The sequence below is a fragment of the Varroa jacobsoni genome, unplaced genomic scaffold, assembly GCF_002532875.2.
Source record: "Varroa jacobsoni isolate VJ856 unplaced genomic scaffold, vjacob_1.0 scaffold_873, whole genome shotgun sequence".
Classification (NCBI taxonomy): Eukaryota; Metazoa; Arthropoda; class Arachnida; order Mesostigmata; family Varroidae; genus Varroa; species Varroa jacobsoni.
In genome coordinates, this window is record NW_019213775.1 from 101,641 (window position 1) to 124,506 (window position 22,866).

General features: G+C 39.6%; 1 protein-coding gene across 10 annotated transcripts in view; it reads left to right on the forward strand.

Moving 5' to 3' along the window:
* Window positions 1–22,866, forward strand: part of LOC111264558 (furin-like protease kpc-1) — a 106,438-nt gene that overhangs the window by 77,761 nt on the left and 5,811 nt on the right. Inside the window, exons 2-11 of one of the 10 annotated variants that reach the window (XM_022840569.2) lie at window positions 2,744–2,860; window positions 4,107–4,294; window positions 5,748–5,962; window positions 6,581–6,752; window positions 10,220–10,362; window positions 11,930–12,417; window positions 12,784–12,900; window positions 13,275–13,479; window positions 13,808–13,978; window positions 20,640–21,464. In XM_022840569.2, the coding sequence (XP_022696304.1) occupies window positions 2,744–2,860; window positions 4,107–4,294; window positions 5,748–5,962; window positions 6,581–6,752; window positions 10,220–10,362; window positions 11,930–12,417; window positions 12,784–12,900; window positions 13,275–13,479; window positions 13,808–13,978; window positions 20,640–21,091 (2,268 nt within the window). In that variant the 3' untranslated portion in view covers window positions 21,092–21,464. Of the gene's footprint in view, window positions 1–2,743; window positions 2,861–4,106; window positions 4,295–5,747; window positions 5,963–6,580; window positions 6,753–10,219; window positions 10,363–11,929; window positions 12,418–12,783; window positions 12,901–13,274; window positions 13,480–13,807; window positions 13,979–14,414; window positions 14,897–14,925; window positions 15,118–16,218; window positions 19,713–20,639; window positions 22,746–22,866 lie in introns of those variants that run through there. The other 9 variants (XM_022840572.2, XM_022840578.2, XM_022840575.2 and 6 more) reach the window with 9 other exon arrangements.

The window sequence follows — 22,866 nt, forward strand, 5'->3', positions numbered from 1 at the left end:
ATATATATAGTCGTTTGCATCGAAAATAAACGCTTTAAAAAAATCGAAGTCGATTTATAGAACTGATAATCAAATGACACAAGATTTTTATCGATTTCTAAATCTTTTTAACTTTTATGGTACCTAACTTGCATGCCTGAAATGAGTTGAATAAGTTAATTCATCTTGAACGAGCAATAATAGAGTCCTATTAAATTTTCTGACCCAGATGGATCGCTGGCAATAGATTTTCTAAATGGCACATATTAACAGTGAAGTCCGCAACACTCTTGTCTGTTGTAGATTTGCGTTGATCTATGGTGGCATCTGCGTGTACCGTATAGCGTGTACAGTGTTTCGCGCCATTTCGAGTACTAAAAATTTTCGCCCCCTTTTACATGTACAGAAACATCCCACCTTCGTTTCTATCTAAAGCTTACCCGGAAGAACGAAGCATCCTCTTGGGAGCCTTTTGGTCCTGAAATTAGTAGTGAAATATTGAAGTAGCATCGTGGGGTGGTTCTAGTAAAACAGTGTCCGGCGGGACAGGCAAAGACAATTTGGGCGTAGGAAGATTACACTCTGCACGAGCGGAACTTTAGCTGTATAGAATTAAGTACAAGACGAAGCGGAGTGGTAAGCCGTTGGCCAATGACTCAACTAAGCAATCGCACCCTCCGGACAGTATACGTAATTGTTAGAATTCAGCAAATATAAAGTAACTACATTTACGTCCAACAAATTTTTAGCGAGGCGGATAATATGAAGATTGCCAAATGCGTCACGCAATACCCACGTGCGTACACTAGCACATAAAGTGGGTTTTACTTCGCTTAGGTAATCCCTATGCATTGAAGATCGTGCCACAAAAGGAAACCTGTTAACAAAAAAAAACTGACAGTCATTGACAGAAAAAGACAGTGAACTTTTGGTGCCGAGTTATAAGGATTTGGGAAAGGTTGAGAACGATTACGGGGACGCGAGCGCCATGCTACTGGTCATATTATTATTTGAACGAGTAATCTTTTAAGTGGGATAACGCAAATATCGACTGCTTATAAAAATAGTAAGCAAGGATCTGACTAGAGAGGCGCGGGGTTAAGCTTTATGGACTCATATCGAATTTTTTTTTCCGACACCCCTATATTTTTTGCTGTCGTTCCCTGACTAACTTCGATGAGCTTCCTAATGACAGTGTTCAAATGAGATAGCACTCTGTGAGCTATGAGAAGTAAACGGTTCAATATTATCAAGATACTTACATCGGTGAGTCATTAAATACCGTCCTGGTTGAAACCAGAGAGTTTGCATGACATCTGGAGTTCGATACCTAAATATATGCAGTCGTTGGTCTAAAACTCCAGGAAATGGTCGCGCCGGTCTCTCCCCTACCAGAGAGAGATAGCCGGAACTTATTATGTGCTAACGCTTCTTCTCTTTCTATACCCGTTATTAAAGCTAACGCTGCTATAGAGCTCTGTCGATACCTTTGATCCATGTGTATTAACATACATGTTTACATTACTCATTTAGTATACAATAATATTATTTTTTAATTATTTTGTTCTACTGGATCACAGAAACTGGGAAGGAGGACTCCAACAAAAATACCTACATGCGTTATTTTATTTTGCTATGAATAAATATGCCCTTTGTACCGGCAGACCTGTCTTTAATGCCCTATCTCTTGATCTTCTTGAGTTCGCTTAACATTCAAAGCTTATTAAGGCCTAAGCCCGTTCTACTTTTTCCATTTTTCAATTACCTGTGATGTGGCACAACGTTTGCATGTAATTAAACGATGAAGCAGGTTCAAGCTTCATTTGAAACCAGTTAAGATCGTTTCTAGGACACTGTACTTTATTAAGCTTCTCTTTTCAAAGAGTGACAGTTCATTGTATCCCTGTTCCTCCTTGTTCGCGTTTCACTCTTCTCGGTTTGGATATTCGAATGCAATTCCTATTGCGACTGGCTGTAGTATGGTACATAAAGCCTTATATATATATATATATATATATACATATATATATACATATATATATACATATATATATATATATATATATGTATGTTACTATTCCAAGTGTGCGTCTTCTCACAGTGTACAAGGAGGCAAACTATTACTATCGGAAACATCTTCATTGAAAATCGTGTCTGTTTTTGAGCTAGTTTATTTTATGAACTCATTTTATCGAGAGTAAAAAAAGAAAGTGCTGAAGCCGCTATGAATCTTTCTTAATTTCGCACTTTAATATGCTTTGAGGAACCTTATAACGAATATCTACCATTACCGACACAAACAGAAATTGAAAGCCTCTCGGGAACTTTATCGATATGCTTTCCAGGAGAAAACTATAAGAAAGCAAATGGGCGCGGATTGCTTTCTCGATTAGATTACCTATATGGAATCATCGAAAAAGTATTGACAATTTTCAAAACACAATTAAGGTATATATTATTTATACTTTAAAAGAATATTATTGAACTAAGTATGCGCCATTTGAGCGACGACCTTTCGTCATTTCTCTTGTAATGTTATGATTCCGTCACTAGAACTTTTGTGGTATTATATTAAAAATAGCCAGAGGCACACCTATTGTCAGACACCCATATTTTAGTATGTCCTTAAGATGCTACTTATTTTTTGAGCTAAAAGAAAATGCACCTTCGGGTTATGTTAATGCTACTAGTATTTATATTTGGAAAAAATTGCTTCCTTCCATATAGATTAATATTTTTCTGTATTAATTGATCATTTTTACAGCTGCCCTTCGATAATTTGCATCATGTACGGCATCGACGGCTGGTCCATCGCTCCATCGATTTACATCCTCATAACGAAAGTGAGCCCTGGGAGGAGAGAATTCAACAGAAGATCAAGGTAAGAAATAGAAATCAGTGGATACACCACTATCGAGATACCGAGGGGGTGAGGCTTAGCCCAGTCAATTCGTAATACAAACGAAATTATGATAATTGGCGTTTCTGTTTTAAATACAAACAATGATAGATTTTTTCCATTTTATTCTAGCCTCTGTTGCATCTATTTGTATCATACTTTTTTGTATCATACATATTTTACGCGGGGAAGCATTTTTGTAAAACGCAACTCAGACTCGCAAATTGAATATATAAGGGTTGTTCGGTGACTGCATTCAAAATGTGCTTCAATATCCTTCTTCTTTCTATAATAATATATATATATATAATAAAACTTCTTTCTTTATCATACCTTATTTTAAGAACTTATGTCTTGCGGGCGCCCCTTAGCAGTTGAAAAACACAGACAATATTAGTTAGATAATATTTATAATATAGATATATAAAATATATATAATATATATATATAATAGATAATAATAAATAGGGAGGACAAGGCAACTTTCGTTCTATTATAATAGCTACTCTAGACATTATCCAGCCAGATCCGGCTTTGGTGGTTGAAATTAAATGATAAGGTCTTTCAGTTTGACTGTTCACGAAGAAATTCTCTACTTTCGATTACTATCAACAAATCTAATCGTGTTGTACGATCCTCAGTAGATATTCTCGTACGAATTGCATAAAGTACATTGTTTCACTTAGCTTAAATTATAAACGCATAAATTGCAATAAGTTACAATGAAACTGGGTGTTTGTTTGACCAAAAAGCGCGATTACGTCAGTTAGGTGTAGGCGAATGCCTATCTCCGTCTCCCGCCTTTCTGCCCCTTTCGCATAAGGATGTCCTATTCTTCATGAAACAAATTCTAGACTTATCCAAATAATTTTTAATCAAAGTTGTACACTCAAACAGGACCCATCTAGTCGTTCATGCTCTCTTTTGCTCCATGGTACCGGTATGTGTTATAATAATCCTTATAGTGACTGGAACTAAGATAAAGGAAAATTGCTAACAATTACCGAACCCTCCTATGTTAAATTTAGCGCTCACTAAGCGCTATGTAGAGCCAAAACACTTTTGGGATTAGTTGGGTGGCTTTGGAGGCTGAAAAATGGGGTTCCTCACTTTCTCTATACGAAAACAAATTTAAAAATAACTACCTAGATTTATAGTGTATTGCTACTAGATATCTTTAAACTTTGTTGTCAAATGTTTCTGAGTATTGCTTGTTTGACATTGCCAGGTGCGGACAAAGCGTGACTACGGTGGTGAGGAAAACGTGCACTTATGGCAACGTTGGCAACGCCAGAGTGACGAAACAATCTATTCTGCTACTGGGAGAATGCTCGACGGTAGCTATTCGAGAGACCACCTACCGCGAACCTCCGTGAGACAAAAAAGGGCGCCACAATTCAAACCCGAGCGTGAACGGTTTGTCATGCATCGTAATCAAAATTATTAATTCATAGCAACTTACTCTAAATTTACGATGTATAACGTTGAAGACTAACTGCTGGGATAAGATCAATCGGAGCGGTCCTTACCTTTATGTATTTTATTTTTCAGCATCAATAATAGTTCAGTATCTTCCACATATGATATATAACTGTACTATTTTTCAATAGGCCTTTGAAAAACTCCAGATTGTCCTGTAAAATCTACCTCGAGTAGACCCGCGCTTGTTTTTCGATGGAGATTTTCTTTGTTGTTTAGTAGACGACGCGTTTACTGGAAACTGTCAGTTTACCTTAGTATTTCTAGAGGTAAAAGTGTGTATAAAAGTGCGGACTCTGAAAATGTAACATCCCAACTGCGTTGTACTGAGCTTGTTTAGAGGCTAGCTTTTTCTTTCCGCTAGCACTATAAAAAGGTAGTCATTGTTGTACATAGTTTAGATGGTTCGTCTTTTTTGTTTGGTCGTCGTAGTTCTAGCAGACGACAGAATTATGTCGAATCTCTGCCATCGGCGCCTACGATCAACAGGGCATCTCATGTCGCTTTTGCGCTTCGATTCGCCTCCTCTTTCCTCATCCTATTTTTGTAGAACACTGAATTTTAGTTGCCATCGATTGAAGAATTTACTATCAACACATCCATTAATTTCTCTTTCTACGTAGTCGTGGTGTGATGTCCCGCTCCACCGCATAGACCCTTGGCGATCCTAAAGCTTCATCGTACTGCTGTGCGGTGCGTGAGGCAGGAGGCCATAGCCGTCCGCACGGTACACGAAGCGCGAAGGACATGGGCTGCCTATCCCCCATTCTGATCATTCCAACTATCCCTGCAAAGGACGCTGTTGATGTCGAATGATCGCCTCAATCACTTGCTTTTTTTTTGTAAAAATACGCATGAGATTCCCTATTGACTGTTAAGGGATCGCTACGTTCTCGTAGAAAAAACCTCTAACCAGCTAACAACAAGGCCTTTTTCCAATGCGTCACTCGAGTTCGCCTGTTTTGCTACGTATGATATAATGGGATGGCCGTTCCGGCAAGCTCAGTCGGCTCAAAAGTTCGTCACCTGTGAAAAAAGCACCCCAGTGTTGTCAATTGTCTGAGCCGTATAGCGATCGTCTGCGGACTGGAATCCTCTACGGGCTGCCGCGAACCTTTCTGTTTTCTATACAGAGATAGATAGCATCATTCTAGAGGCCCGTCGTAGAACTTAGAGCGCCTAGTTACTGCGGTCTATTATAACTGAACGCGTTACATTTTTTTAAGAGATTAAATAAAAACAATTGTGTATCAGATATTCAGATAGCATTTGCAGCACTTAAATTACTATGAGCTGTTCAAGTGCCTCATTGTCGTGAGCAATAATATTTGATGAATTCTCGTTGAGTGAATGTATTTGGCATTATTCATAGAGGTCGGATATGTTCCAGGACGCGAATGAATGATCCGAAATGGCCGCTGCAGTGGTACCTGAACCGGGGAGGGGGGTTAGACATGAATGTTGAACGAGCATGGGCTGAATTTAACGTATCTGGCAAGGGCGTCGTCGTCACTATTTTGGACGACGGACTCGAGAAGGATCACCCTGACATTCAGGAAAACTACGATCCCGATGCTAGCTATGATATGAATGATCAGGACCCAGGTGAGGACAATACTTAATTTTTATGCATTTTAAGTTGTCTATTGTTGCGTATTTTATTCCTATTTAAATTTTGATAAGCGTGTGTAATAATTGAAGTTCGTATGTTTTGTGAATAGTACCGCATTAGTTTGTTGGTCCCTTACGTACGCTTATTTGTAATTCAACAATAGTTAAGTTTAAACTAACCGACTGAAAATGCCAATGATATAACAGTGAGAACAACGCAACTATTCCAAGACCAAACCTGTATCAATGCTATGACAGTTGAGCCCCTTTTTTTATTGTCAAACCTGATACGAATGAAATATTGCGTATCTATATTAGATAACAAGGTCCAAACGCGACTACGTATGTGTATGTAAACGTTATTTATAAAGTGTATGACATACGACCTCTTTAACGATGATATGCCTTAAAGGACGGAAACTTGTACTCAGTTATCTTCTGCCATCATGTGCCACATATAATATGTTTTGTAGTGCGTCCACATTAGTGTTCCTCTAGCGTTTCTGTAATAATTTTTAATTGAAGATCAGGTATAAGTAACAGACGTCGAAAGCGTCCAATGAACTTATTTCTACATTACGTGCTTGACGCACGCTGCAATCTACTTTTCAGATCCTCAACCACGATATGAGCAGACCGACATGAACCGGCACGGTACACGATGCGCTGGAGAAGTTGCTGGTATTCGAGATAATCAAGTCTGTGGTGTGGGGATAGCTTATGGTGCATCCATTGGAGGAATTCGTATGCTGGACGGCGATGTGACGGATGCTGTAGAAGCTAGGTGAGTTAAATACGTGTGGGGCTCAGTGAGCCCAGAGAGAGAAAATCAGTAGTATCATCGTGTATTAATATGCCATAAATTCATCATTGCCTAAACTGTTCCATGCTGTTTTTGTGGTCAAATCATAACAAAGCGATCACTTCGCTGTTATTACATTAATTTTTACATACATTGTTTTGCCAAACATTAGACGACCAGCTAAATCTGCGCATGCGCACTGCTGAAAAAAGATATACGAAAACCAGGAACGCTGATGTTCTTTGAGATTAGTCATTTTACTTTAGATGAACGCTACTTTATGGAAAGTATTACCTCTCGTAACTTTCTGGTGAGGTTATAAGGTGATTATTGATCTTTTTAGCTTATTTGTGACAAGGAAGGTATAAAAAGTTCTGCCAAAAGGCTTAGCTTATGCGTTAGGGTTCTTTGCAGATACGCTGTTAAGGGCGTTTCCACGTGAGCCGATTATAACTGTCAAGCATCTGCAGCAAGCTTTTTACATCTTTTAACGAAGTATATGGAAAAGCAATCGATCCGGTCTATTGATGTTGCAATCTGGATACTGGAAGCACAGTTTGTACTGTTCTCACCTTTTAGGTGTGCCTTATTAAAATAGGAAAGTAGGAAAATAAGAAAGAAAATAGAAATAGGAAACCACAAAGGTGTCGATAATTTATTCATTTTAAAAATATATACCTAAACATTTACAGCTAACCTGTGTAGGTACTTAGGTCTATTTTATTTAAAAAAATATACCTACAATGACCAGCTAAGCTTGTCTTACAAATAATGTGCTTCTCGAAGCAAGGTCCCGACTCTTTTATATGGTTGCTCTCAATATGTATAAAGTTCCTTAATAGTTTTCTGTGTCGCATTAGATTACTCCACTTTTATGGCTGTGGATTTGGCCCTACTAACTAGCTCCAGAAGTGCCTAAACAAGCGAAGGATGTGTGGTCAAGGTGAATCCTTGTAAAGAACTCTTGCATCGATGTCTCTATAGTATTCTTGCTATTGGCGTTGTAGCAACATCGAGTGACATTGATTTGGGTCGGATATATGTGTAAACGCTTTAACTGTACCAATCTCTAGGCCTAGCGTTTCCCAGGGCGATAGATGATCAGTATGTGTGCAACAAAGGGCCATGTCAAGCGTGTATAGAGATGAACAAACTATGAATGTTTGTTTGGATAGTGATTTAATTCTGCATGACACCTATTACTACGTCGTAAATGCTTTGGAAGTTAAACGTTCCAATAGGTAAAAAAGTTAAATGGCCTAGTTCGTTTAATTTGGATTGCGATAGCACTAGGTGACACTAGGATTATCATACCCGGTGTACTAGTGGGTACACTGTAATCCCAGACAATTCGATGCTTTCTTAACAATTTAGATGTAAGATTTATACAATTTTACTATTATTATACTACGTAAATTAATCAAGTAATTTATTAAGACCGTCAAACGCAGTCTTAGCGATATGCAGCTAGCTTGTCTGGAAGTTTATAGCTGCTTAACCTTCCTGCTGATGAGCTGAACTGTCACATATATTCCTAAATAGAACCTTTAGCGAATAATTCCTATTTAATACATCTTGCATTCCACAGTTAAAAGGCGCACATAATAGAATACTTCCTGTTTAAGGCACATTTGATTTATTTGCACAAACGAATTCATTCTAAAGCGAATGGCTTTTTTTGACAATGTCGAACACCGTTTTTGATCGTGCAGCGCCATGATTACGAGAGTAGTGCATCTGTAAACTAATTTAATCTTCGTTTGCTATGTTTCCAGCAGCCATGTTCGAAGCTGTCGTTCGTCGGTTTCAGTGTTCGCCGCACTATTGCAAGTCAAAATTCCTAAAACGAAAACGCACGTAGTTTTCTATATTACAGATGCGTGTCATGTTCAGAACAGTTCAGAAAAGTTAGATATTTCATTTTGGCGAATTACTGGCGGAGTCTTGTTAACAGGACGCTGTAAGGTTTCAGTTCGACTTATCGAGTGAGGCACGTGTCCTTCAACTTTGAAGGAAAAAAACACAAAGGACCGCTCTGTCGTCAAATGGCGCATACAGTACATAGCACTGACTATTGATTTACAGCATCAGGCTTGTCACTCAAAGTTTCTGCTGAAAGGAGGAAGTGGCCCTCCGTTGAAGTCCCTTTTTCTTCTCATGCGTATTCTCTCTATGGTTTCGTGCATGTGCCATCGTCGTTGCAGTTAGCATCCTTCAGGCAGCACGAGTCAAAATGCTTGATACAATCTCATGAAGTTCCAAAGAAGCCCATTCATTTTAGTGTACCACAGCCACTGCTACAGCTCGCAAGTCGCAATGCAAGTCGATATTGACGTAGGGCTCCCATCCCCATGTTTCCAGATTTTCTGAAGCAAGAGAACCCGACAGTCTTGAAAAGGCTTGTGAAGATCAATAGAATGCCTCCTAATATAATCGAGCTCGATGTTTGCACATGTCGTCTGGTACCGTTACAGAGACTGTGAATGGCGATTCATTGGCGCCGACAACGCTACTGTACAGAGGAATGCTGATGCTCAGAAACCGGGTGACATTTTACTCGACGACACTTATCAGAACACAAGGGTAGAAGTGGATGACGGGGAACGATACACCAACAATGTTTGTGTTGTTAGGCCTTAGGTAGGATAGTAAAATGTCAAGCGACCGGATTAAGCGCGCATGGCAAAGCAAGTATATGAAAGGAGTCGGTAAAAACCAACGTAGCTGTTGTCAATAGCCCTCTAAAAAAAGCCGCATATTGTCGCTGTTATCGCGGACGATATGGAGAAAGTATGTCTCTGATGATTCATCGTATAGTACTTGAAAGCTATTTGGAAGAACACATTAGAGCTGTCGAACAGCACACCTTAACGCGCTGTTCTGCGGTTTGATATTTACATTGGAGAAAGTTATTATATCAATAGAATCATGGGGTAATTTAGTAAACGTCACTGAAAATCCAGTTCTCAAACGTATTGTTTTATGTAAAAGCCATAGCAGCTTCGTTCACGACCCAATTTTATAGGTTTTACGGACCGAAAATTCCTGCTGACCAAAACATTCATGGATGAAATGAAGTGATTGGTACTTAAAAAAGGGCTACCTTCGTTCGGGTAGTCCTAAAGCAATCATTTTTTGTGCCGAACGTTTGGTACTTATACTATTAGACGTTTTTCAAATGGCTGGCTCTTGCCAAGACGAAATGAAGTGTGTCTACGTCCATATTCAAACCTTAGCTACCACGTGTTTTTAAGTTCAGCGGGCAAACACTGCCCTATCACAAATATGTTAGGCCTATTGCAGAGTCAGTTTTCAGAGAAACGCTTCGATAATTTAGCTCGGTTCTTGTAATTGTATTCACATATTCATAGCATATAATAAGCAATCTAATCGAAACAGTGTTTTGACAGCCATTGATGGACTGTGGTCAACGGTATTGCGACTTGCAGGTCTCTGAGTTTAAATTCTCAACACGTCCACGTCTATTCGGCGTCGTGGGGTCCGGACGATGATGCAAAAACCGTCGATGGGCCGGGTCAGCTGGCGGATCGCGCCCTAAAGGACGGCATCCGAAACGGTCGTAAAGGGCTCGGTTAGTATACGATTAGTATACCTCAGTTGTGCTTACCTACTATATAAACCCAAATAATATCTTATTAACTTGTCTCACATTTCATAATTACATTTGACTGTATCGCTGAGCCGAGAATACTGAGTTAATGAGTTAATCAATGTAACGCTGCTGTTGAGTCCGTAAGCAAATGATCTGTTATTGTTATTATTATTATTATTCTATCAAGGAATCGATTTTTATAACATCTATGGATCTTTTACTATCAACGCTTATCTATGGAAAATAGTTTATCCCCTGATATGGCCGAAATTAAAAGGAAAGGCTACACATTCAAGCTGCACCCATGGCAGTCACTGGTTTACTTGTTATAAAATAGCCTGGCACAATTTTGGGTTTTCTATATTTCATTCATATATATAATCTAGTTTTATGTTTAACCTGTCTTTTACCCAAAGGTTAAGTGTTAAAGGTCTTAACTACAGGGATAAAAATCTTTACAAAACCATTTTAGGAACTGCCACAGAACATGTAATGATTGTTGCAGTTGTCTAGAAATGTAAATGATAGTATTTTTATTATTATTCATATAGCTGGAAGTATATAATGATACGTTATAAAATAAAACTTCTGTGCTAAAAATATATTACTTACTCTAAAGGGAACATTCTACACTCGAAAGAAGTTGTGTCCCTGCAGCCATACATACATTCAGCGAAGGATCATGTAGGAAAAGACCTCTTTTTCGACAAAAGAAGGCAGCACGGAGCTTAGGAGTTCGAGGCTGAACAAGAGGACGTAATGAGGGTAGGGATACATGAACACGATCACCTTTTTCGGGACAATCCCGTCATGGCTCTGTCCTCCAAACTTAACGAAGAGAGGGTACACGTGCCACAAACTGTCGCTCCTGCTGTTGCTGATTATGCTGAGTGTTGGCGGCAGACGAATTAGATGAGAAGAAATTGGGTATAGACCCCCAGAGCTCTTGGGAGTCTCCCGACCCAAATAGGGACCACGCAAAGATATCGGATCACTAAGCAGATATAATTCACGGCATCACCAACACCTTGGCTCTGACCTGGCGTAGGCTACGCCTGCTATCTAGAATTGTCGTGAAAAATCGTGAAAAAAAATTTGAAAGCGTCGCTCAGAGGACTTGTTTTTAATCGTCTAGACAAACGTGGATAATACATACGTTTATAGACGGTGAGAAAAACACAAACAATATTTTGTCTATAGAATTTTTTTACGCTTGGCACAGTTTCTATCAGCGTAATTGGAGTCACCATTGCATAATAAATATGTGCAATTATATGAATGGATAGCTACAAAACAGTAACGTATATTCGTGATGTATCTGTTCGAGGAACAACGAACATGCGCGGATCATGTGGCACGCTAAAGGAAGTGTGTAAAAGCATCAATAATATTAACACGTTACTGTTCTTTTTTACCTACAGTTATGGGCTATTAGCGAACGCAGATGCGGTGCGCTGGTCATCCGATGCAAAACAAAGCATACGCACCGTTCTGGTCTAGTTAGTAGAACCATGTGATTGATATTAACAGTTTGTGCGCATTTCAGGTAGTATCTTCGTTTGGGCTTCCGGAAACGGTGGTAAAGAGAAGGACAACTGCAACTGTGATGGTTACGTCAACTCGATCTATACGCTAGCAGTTTCAGCAGCTACCGAAAACGGAAACGTGCCCTGGTATTCGGAGAGTTGTGCAGCATCGTTGGCTACAACATACTCATCAGGCAACTACAATGAAGGTCAGATCGTGACGTCGGATCTTCATCACAACTGTACGGAGCGACACACTGGCACCTCAGCCTCAGCGCCATTGGCAGCTGCTATCGTCGCGCTCGCGCTGGAATCCAATCCATCGTTAACGTGGCGGGACATGCAACACCTGGCCGTACGAGCAACGAAGCGAGCCAATCTGAACGCTCCTGACTGGGTGACAAACGGAGTTGGTAGGAATGTATCGCATTCATTCGGTTTCGGCCTTCTCGACGCACATCGAATGGTCGAGCTGGCCAAAAGATGGCGACGCTCACCACCGCAAAAGGTTTTAGGATACACATATAATTACATTGTCGTTGTTCTCGTGCCGTTACTATGCCTGTAGGCTTATTCAACCTTCACCTGTGTGAATAATTACGTGTAGTCTGGGCGTGAGATATAATTGAAGGAATATGTCATTTATTAAAAAGTTTGCGTAAAAAGGATATAACTATTAGCCAAGGAGACACTTTGCGAAAAAGAATATATATATATGTAGCCAATAAACCACGAACATTAGTGGCATGCATTTTTCTAAGAGATCAGAGAGGTTTTTCGATAAGTGCGATTTAAGGAGAGGGGACCTTGTACGTTTTAGTGACCCGTTTCGGTTATAGTAATAGTCTAATGGGTTTGAATACCGCGCTTATAGGTGTGTACGGTGAGTACACCTCGAAACGATAGGGCAATTCCCCCTAAGAGTACGTTGCTTCTTCATCTGTACGTCGAATGCAAAAATGTCAAACATATTGAGCATACTATCTCCAAGGTAAGTTATGAAGTTATACGGAAGAGCACGAAAAAATTACATTACAGAGTAATTTACCGGGGTAAAATGCTGAACCATGTTACTAAATATAGTAGTATGGTATTGATTTATCAGCTTTATTCGCTTGGGATAGTATTTCGCCTCGCTTACGTCTAAACGAGAATGACTTTTAAAAAAATCAACGTGATCAGGTTATGCGAAATGATGGGTCAGCACTGGCGGCTTTTTTTTTTTAAATTTTATCTAATTATTTGTAAAAGGTTTGTTAGGGAAAACATCAAAGTCAATACACTATTACATTACCTCGAAGTAGCTGAGTAGTATTTTATCTATGGTATTGACTATATTATGGCCTTGTTACCTGGTTACTTCAGATTTCGCTACAGGCGGTTCGTCGTGGAGATCTGCACATTTACTTAACTTCACCGAAAGGCACAAAGAGCACCTTGTTGACGATGAGACCGCGCGACGACTCACGTCAAGGCTTTAATCAGTGGCCCTTTATGACGGTGCATAATTGGGGTGAAGATCCAAACGGCAATTGGACCTTAGAAATTCACAATGAAGGAGCTTATCTCGGTAAAGTCGATTTTTACTATTATTATTATGACAGCATATGGAACTTGCGTGTACATGACAAGTATGTTTCCACAGCATTGTGTATGCAAACTCAACAAGTAGTTATTGATGGTGGTGTATGATATTACTTAATTTTTGAGCTACATAATGAATTCGACTACGTAATGTGTAGTAATAATATTCGTTTATGTTTCAATCGGCAGATGTATGTGAATCTTGCTATTGTTCTATCTGAATTCCGTGCTTCAGCCGTTTCGATCTGACTGCTACGATGCGGCTATTAGAATAACGATGATCATTATTTTCGTGATCACTTTTACTGAGCTAGGCAAAGCCACGTTGAGGGAATGGGCATTAATATTATATGGCACCGCTGAGGACCCAGAAGCTCAGCTGAGATCGGACTTTCCGGATAAGCTGTTAGGCGAGATTGATCAAGGCAATGATTTAGGCGGGAATGAAGGTTCTTCAGGCGTAAGGAGTACAGGCGTCAGAGACCGTGAGTACAACTATCTGCTGTTAACGTTCCTAATGCGTATGACGTGCTATTTGGTTGTGAGTAGTAGATCTGTAGATATGATTTAAATTTAAAGTTAGATATTGACTATGACCACCGTTTAGACAACTGCCTTTCACTTGCGCACCGTCAACTAACAAGCATCGTCGTATACGTAGCTTTTCTAGTAATGCTACTAACTCGATAGCGCCAACCGAGCACATGATAGCCTCTTAAATGATTTCCTTTTCTGACGACGTCTAGAACTGTGGTTACGAAGTATAGATAAAAACACAAATAAAAATATTTGTCCAACTCCTGTTTTAGTCTTTGTTTAATAAAACCGAGTTATCGCAACCACAGATCCTTCTGCGGAAGAAAGACAATCTGTGGTCCGAATCTAAGAAATTACATTGCCTAAAATTTTTCCATCATACAGGTATTCTAACTTAGTCAAGCTCACTTGCTTGCTGGATTGAGCTGTCCGCACGTAACGTACCCTTAATACAAAAAACTTATCTGAACTTTTCACATCGAAATCTTTCGATACTAATATTAATTGAATTAACCAGTGTGGATCAAGAGGCTATCATAGGATAAACTCGCCTAATAAAAATAAAGTACCTCTTACTCCAATTGTGCTTATATACCCAAATAATCAAGATGCCTAACTAAAACAGCCGGCTGAACGTGTAGACGATTTCGTTGCTGGTAATAACCATTTCTTAATTAGTTTCTAATATCAGATCGTAGCTAATAACAAGAAGTCACCGGAAAGTGTTGATGCACCCTAGCCACTACCTACGATTTGTTAAGCGTGACCCAAATACTGCCCAAATTAGGTATATAACCCGAATGCTCAAATGGATGCAGTTGATAATGTTTAACAAACCGTTTCCTCTGGATAATAGCTCTGATTTTCTTTTAATTTTTGCCTTTACCTGTTTCAGAATGATTAATGAATTTGCCTGTAATCCATTGAAGCATTGCAAACCTTGCAGAGTAACTAATTAGGCAAATTTGCATGAGGAATTAGGTTCGCCATGACACCGGACGCAGACCAGTCGCCACCCACTACACCCCAGGCGTCATACACGCACACACACGCACACACGCCTATAACCATAAAAATAAACAAGAAAGCTAACGACGCAACAAGCGAAACATTAACTTGTAAACAACTAAGCGTACTTTTTGGGCAAAAATATGCTATTTACCAACTATCACTGTTGACCAGAGAGGGTCACGTGCGTGAAATACCTCTGGCTGCAACTAGAATCAATATTAGCGAAAAGTAATTAATTTACAAGAATCCGGCTGCGCTGTTGCTGTACAGCATAAATTGATCCGAAAAAAGTTTTTGGCTGAACAAGATGAGCAGGGAAATGTTAATTATTTTAGGGCGTGCATAATTGTCAATCGAGGTCCTACATAACGTAATTTTGTACCGTGACTGCCGTCCTCGTTGTGGTTTACGTGCGCATTACTATTAGTAATTAGCACACCTCTATTTCGATGTATCTCACTATGCATATATACACGTAGGCGTGGCAGGCATTCACGCGCTGTTGTATGTTTGCTTTTGGCGTAAGTCGTTGACGATATGTATTTCTTTTTTGCCGTGAGGTCTTCCTACTTGTTACGTTCCCTTTTTCTATCCTATACAAACCGCTTGACGTCACGTTTTGCCCTCTCTGTTCCCGCTTTCTCCTCATCTTGCAATAGTCAGCTACCACTTACCACGTTCGTACAACAAGACAACCACTGGTGTTCGCCTGGTCTGCGCCGGTCTCCGGTGGACTCCGGAGGGGCGTTTTCTCCTTCGTGGAGCGTCTCTTGGAGCTTGGTTTTGAAGATAGATTAAATAGCATTCCGCCTCTGCTGTCCCACGAACAGGCCCTTTTCTTAGTGTAACCCTGAGGCAACCTGTTTGGCGCGGCTGTTTGCTTGGCACAGTACCGCCTGGCCGGACGTCGAAACGCGCTTTCGGCTCTCGAATGACAAACACAGGCCTAGCTGACGCCTAGCAGACAGCTGCGACCAAAGGAGGGATGCTTTTTACGGTGGCGCGGTTATAATGTCCTTAAAGACCTGTACGTTGTTTATAAATGGGCTTCTATGCTCATACGCGCGAACCGTTTTCAGTCCGTAACGCATTTCGTTGTTCACGTGGTTGACGGCGGGTTACCCGCGTCTGTCTCTCTCTGTTCTCTGTCGTTGTTGTTTCTGTTCCTCCTTTGCAGCAGCGATTGATAGTGATACCGTGCTAAATTCGCGTAGTTCCGTATCGCTGTCATCAGCGGCAGCAGCGACGCAAAGTGGCCTCCCGCCATCTCCGCAGTTATTAGGCCTCACCTCGTGGTACCAACTTCTTCTATCAGGAGCCAAGTCTCCAAGTCAAACCACAACTGTTCTCCTATCTTGCCAAGCTTCGGCTCTCCTGAAGCCGCTACAAGTTCTTCTACTCGCGCTGTTGTGTACATTCTCACGATATGTTGTCGACTTCAACGGGGACAATCGTTTTGTATACTAGATATATAAATAACAATGATAATAATAATATAAGTAATTGTATCAGTCATTATATTGGAAGCAGGAACAACAACAACAACAACCACGGCAGCAGCAAAATACTGAAGCAAGCCTCGAGCACAGCTAACGGCAATAGAGCAGTACGTAACCAGTATACGATCCATTAACTAGCTTTTCGTTACACTTCGATGAAAACCTAGTTAAAGTCTAAGTTGTGCCGATTTAATTCACGCGATCTGACGTATTTGGGTTTATAAACGAAAAAAAAAAAAACTGTCATACGAATACTAGGCGCTTTTTATGCATTTTAATGTGTTGTTACACAGATCTGTTTTTTTGTGAAATAACAGTACTTGATAACTAAGACGCCACACAGACCAGAGTAGACATATCAAAAAGAATTGCCTTTTTCTGTTTTCCACTTTGCAAGCTCTATCTGCATATTTGGTTAAAAGTATCACTGAGTCTTTTGTACGGAATCCTAAAGGATTTCGAAATGGCCACTAGGCACTATATGCCCCGGTCGTAAAAAATTTCATCGTTACTGTTTTTGTTTATCTGTCTTGCAAGAATAACCCTAATGTACTTTTGTTTTATTATTTTTTTAATCGATTTCTTGTATATTGTATTGTTTAATTCCATAAGTTGACTTTACGTATGCGCAGTTGTAAAATATATATATATATATATACTACATATACATATATATATATATATATATATATATATATATATGTATATATATGTCTATTATTCATCAATTAGGATTATTTATACCTTCGATCTTAAACCAGACAACATTCCCTATCCTGGTTCACCTTTGAGCGTATATAGGGAATTTCATGGAAGAAAATCAGTCCATAAAAAGGCTAGGTATCACACATTGTATTTTCCGTCTACAATAATATAGCCGAATTGTTTATGTCGGAGCCTAACACCCTTTAATTGTTATGATCGCAGTTAGACGAACGTCTGATACAGATGAAAAATCCATGGTGTAGATTTAAAGCCGCGGTCTAACTGGGCTTGTTCATTGTTGTCGAAGTATCCTCATTTCTTGTCACTTGTTACTCTTCATCAGACAGTTTCGAGAGGCTTAATTGAAACTATTTAAGCTAGATGCGCGAATGGTAGCTTTTGAGGCAGGAAGTGTTCTTCTGGCGTTCCGTGTGTAAACGGTAAGCGGCCCATTTCGAGACATAAATTTATACAACAGAAACTCCTATGAGACTTTTCTTTAAAACGAACATAATTCATTCAACAGTGTTGATTGCTATATACTTCTACTTTGTGGAATTATGATCACCACCGTACCAATGTAATGAGATTAATGAATGATGTAATACGACGATGTGTATGAAGATTGAATGAACCGAGCGCTTATGGGACTACGAACGATATCAATTTCGACAGCTGAGTAGAGCCACTTAATTAATTATGCATACTATTATTGATCCCCAATGTAATAGAAAAGGCGGATATTGTATTATTATGGAGTGTAGTGTAGGTAAACAAGACTAATCAACTATGAGATAGGTACATATCGAAAAGAAATTACTGAAGAATCGGACGTTACCCACTGTCTAAGTAAGTCCCCCCCCCCCCCAACCCCACCCTAGTTTCTCGTGTTCCGGATTATCACGGTGCTGTCTACAGAACGAACTAATGACACTTAGACAACCATTTTTCGTAGCATCGCTCGTGTAGAAAACAGACATTACGGGAAAAGAGCAAACACTTAATGAAACAGATGGCTGAGTTACAGTTGTTTTGGTATCTTGCATAGGAAGCTTTTACTCCAGTAAACGAATGGTAACTACGTGCTCGAATTTGTTGATAGTCCTTGTTGTACTGAAGAAACGAAAATCGATTGACTATAATGGTGATACTATATAAATTTTGATAATGATCGCAATTACTATAGCATGTATATAGCGGTAGCGAACGTCCAATACGTGTCTCTCCATAGTCCTCAGGCACCGATGCAACAATACATAAATAACAAGTCAAAGCCCATACAGTATTGATTAAGCAGTGTCATTTTGAGCAATGCAAGCGTGTGAGTGAATGAATCAACGAATGAATGAATATTGTGTGGGAATACTTGGTAGACTATAGTGACACAGAAATTACCACAGTACTAGAAATGGTACTCTCGTATATCGATAAAGAAAGTCACTTGTAGAAACGAGGAACGGGAAAGTAGGCGCGCATGTAGGCGCGGATGTGAAAGGTGCGAAATTAAGGGGGCAGTTAAGCAATAGCAGAAAGATCAACGAAATACAAGGGAAGCGTTCTCAAATCCGACACGCGTTTTCTGTGATACTTCATATATAAGTAGAGGATAATAGGTTAACTGCATCATTTAGACGAGGCTTCCTACCATAGATTTTTTGTGTGTAAACGATATAAACGCAAGCAAGTTTTATGAATGGATCAAGGCGAACATCCGTTGTACATCTGCTGCGCTGCAAGAGGATTATGGGGTCAGCAGAACAAACTAAACAATGGCGCTATTACGCGTAATAAGAATAATTTTTGTGTTCGGTGTTTTTCTATTCCATGTTCAAAGACGAACAACTAAATTACTAGTAATAATGCTGTAAATTATTACAGTATAATAAATGATTTTCTATACAATATTTCTGTTAGAACGTCCGTGTATAGCTCGAGACAAACGAAAACAAAAATGTACGCGATAAACATGCCCAACCGCCTAGGGGTCAGCCAGCGGTGTCAAATGTATACCATATAGGCCTTTAAATGATAATAGTAATTATAACGATAATACAAAGTGCAAAGTTAATATGACGCAATAGTTGTGCTAGAATTTTTAGAACTACTGTTTTTTTGGCTGCCAAAAACGAACAGATACAGTAGAACAGCTTCTTCTCGCTTTTCTGCTCAATACAACAACGATTAATAAGATGATTTAGTGTTCCTAGACGTCAAGAAGATATTTGGAAACTTCATTAACTCCGTTACTGATATCATCAATTCACGATTGCTTATGATTCTAACACTGGCTATAACTTGTGCAAATGGTTCAAAGGCTTGTTGAAGTACATACTGCTATGATGGGAAGCTTGTGCGAGACGTACGTTTCTGCACAGAATTGAGCTGATATATATTTGCATATATTTACGAATATAAAAAACAAATAAAATAACGTTGCCTAAGCTTACTAGTTGTATAAAAACATCAATCCTACCAATTTATTTCTGGTCCTCGCTATTATTGCTGATTCATTGAGCAAACATACTAATCTGAGCTTGCCGCCATCATACACGTTTGAAAAAATAAAAAGTGTGACGACTTTGAACTTCCCCGAAAGAAGGCATCATCTGCAGGAATTTTCTTGTCACGCCTAGCACCAGGCAGAGTCCGTTCGTGCAGATGAGATTGGCGTACCCTATTTCGCTTTCTACCTACTCAGTGTTCGCAGCTTGCCTTAACCTAAACCTCCGAAATCCCAGCCTCCTCAATTACTCTAAACGGCAGCAATTCGCTTGGGTCTGGGTGGTCCCAGGAAAAACCGCAAATCATAAAATTCCGGATAGATCTGTCCGAGACGGAAATGTCAACTTTTCCATGATATATTCGCGTATGATTTGAGAAAACGTGCTTAAGAAGGTGAGATAAAAGTTCGCTTATCTAAAAAAATAAGCTTAACCAATATAAACTCAGACACCCTAAGCATACATATGCTCTGACTATGCTCATTTCTGCCCTTAAACGGATATAATCTAAATTGTGCTTTCTCATGGCATTGTAATGCGCCTAAAATGTAGAGAATACTTCAAATCGAATTATCGCTCCTTCATATAGCCGGTATTTACCCAAAAAGAACGAGTTCGACTTACTTAGATTTCCTTTATTGTTTTGACTTTGTGTCTCATTTTATAAACTCGTGCTTACTTTATTCTCAGTTACTTTATTTTCAACGGATAACATATAGTAAACTTGCAATCTTTGATGAAAATTTTACAGCGGTACCATATTTTAAATGTTTAATTTTCAAACAGAGCTCGCCCTTGCATGTAGACAAGCGAAATGCAGCGATATACTAGTATGTATATGTATGACATGTCTTTCCGTATTTCCTATGAATGCCTTTGTCACGTTGCTGCAGAGGTGTGGTTCAACGGATTGGCCTTAGCAGGGTACACAGCCACTACCGAGAACCATTGGCCTCGCTCAGAGCACCATGCAACTACCTACTCAACTCAATACTACCATCACTATAACTCCCAGCCTCAGCCATCCTGGCACGATCGTCCTTATGAACGGTATCCCCATTACAGCAGTGAGGCGGCTGATCGAATTCACGCTTCCCATACAGAGTCATCCACGTTCGACTATAACCAAGGGCAGCCTCAAGCGGGTATGCCGGAGGTTAAATCACAGAGCGTACAATTTCAGGGCCAAAACGGTAATGCTGCTCTTACTGCTGCAACCGGCTTCGAGCTTCAGTTCCCTGAATACTACAATTACGACCCATATTCGTACTATCGACGCGCTGATTCGGGCGGCAGTGACAGTGGAGGTGCATTGATTGATTACCCTGTCGACTATCGACACTAGGCAGTATTATGAGTAATAGAAAATACGTAGAAAAACAGAGAGGCGATAGATTTTTTTCACAATAGCACATATAGGTTCTTGAAATGCTGGACTTTAAATGTACATAGATGTAGAGAGAAACCTTGGATATACGGATGAAACTATCGTGATGATTAGCTACCCAAAGATTGGATCTCCTAATTGTAGCTGGAACAGACGAAGGGCAGAAGGAACGCATGTAATTCCGAGGCCACTTGAAGAGCTTCGACTTACAGGTCTCGCCTCGACGGCACGGCCGTTCGTACCAGCAGCTTCTGGCGGTCAGCGTAATAGCGATAAACCGCCTGCGACGGCGCCTCCAGCTAACTTCAATCGGCAATCATCAGCGTTCATCTCATTTATTCGTCGGGTGACCGGACTCTGATAACAGAGTCAAATTTATATCATCAGTTTTCAACGCCATCAAAGTGATGCTTATCGAGCTTCACTTGGACGTAATGCCCACTGCTGAGGACTCGTATACGGAGCGGCGTCTAGAGCTTAAACGCCAATAGCACGGTCATGATATGATATGCGATCCTGCTACGATATGAACCTGTATGGAACGCTTTTAAAAAAAGTCCTATCGTCCAAGGTCTTTTCGAGAACGCCGAGGAACTTCAATATGATTCTAGACATAACTATACAATGCATAGGAATTTATGTTAGTTGCGATTGTGTCAAAATACTCAATACATTATTTTGTACCAGATTTAATCGCTCCGCAGCGAATTAAAGCAGAAATCATCCAACTATTAACTCAGAGAATGACTATATCCTTTTTAAAATGACGCTTGAGTATTGGGGGATTCATACTGTTTTTAGTATTCAGTTGACTCAGCTATGTTAGATTAACAGTTGTGTTGCAGTTCTCAAAAATAAGTTCTACATAGGATTTTCCCCCGTTTAGATGTCAGCGAGACTGTCCATCGAATTCACTTTGTTCTTAAATAAACACCCGATTCTAGATCATGCCAGCTAAAGCGATACGGTCATTATTTAGCATTATGACGAAACAGATTTTCTCAGACACTATTTATCTGCATCTATGCGAGAGTAAGTTAGCTAGGAACGAATCAACCTGTGGACCAAACAGCCCAGTCTCGCATTAGATGGATATCTAAAGCATTATTAAAGCCTAACTTTGATTCTATGAAAGAAACTTCATATAGAATATAAACACAGGTAACTTTTCTATGAAAGAAGCAAAGAGACAATGAGGAAGTCACTCATGTAATATAAACGATTTATTTTTAACAAATAATTATAGAAGTATTTGACAACAAAGTAGAAGTAATGTATTATTATTATTATTATAGACGGCAATTTTCAGTTATACCTGTGTTTATGCGGCAATCAATATGATTCACAAAACCTACCAAACAAATCATGTTTTACCTTGAATAAGCAAACAGACAAAAAACCTGAGTAAGAAATGTGATTCAATGGTATGAGATGCACATATTATTGGAGAACGTTCTTATTTACACATCCTTATTATGCCTATCCGTATAGTTTAACACATTTTATAAGTACCAATGCAATTACTATAATAAATATACACTGAATCGAAAAGAGAGATAGAGACAAAAGGAAAGCAATAAATTTCGGACGGAGGCGTCTGTGCAGTTTGAAATTTGCGGCGTCTTTTTTGTGATGGTCTGTACAAGGTCTAGACTGGAATTGGCAATGGAAAGGCTCTCGTGACTATGGGCAGGCAAAAACCAAAGACTGGGTTTCTGATTGCGGGAAATTCT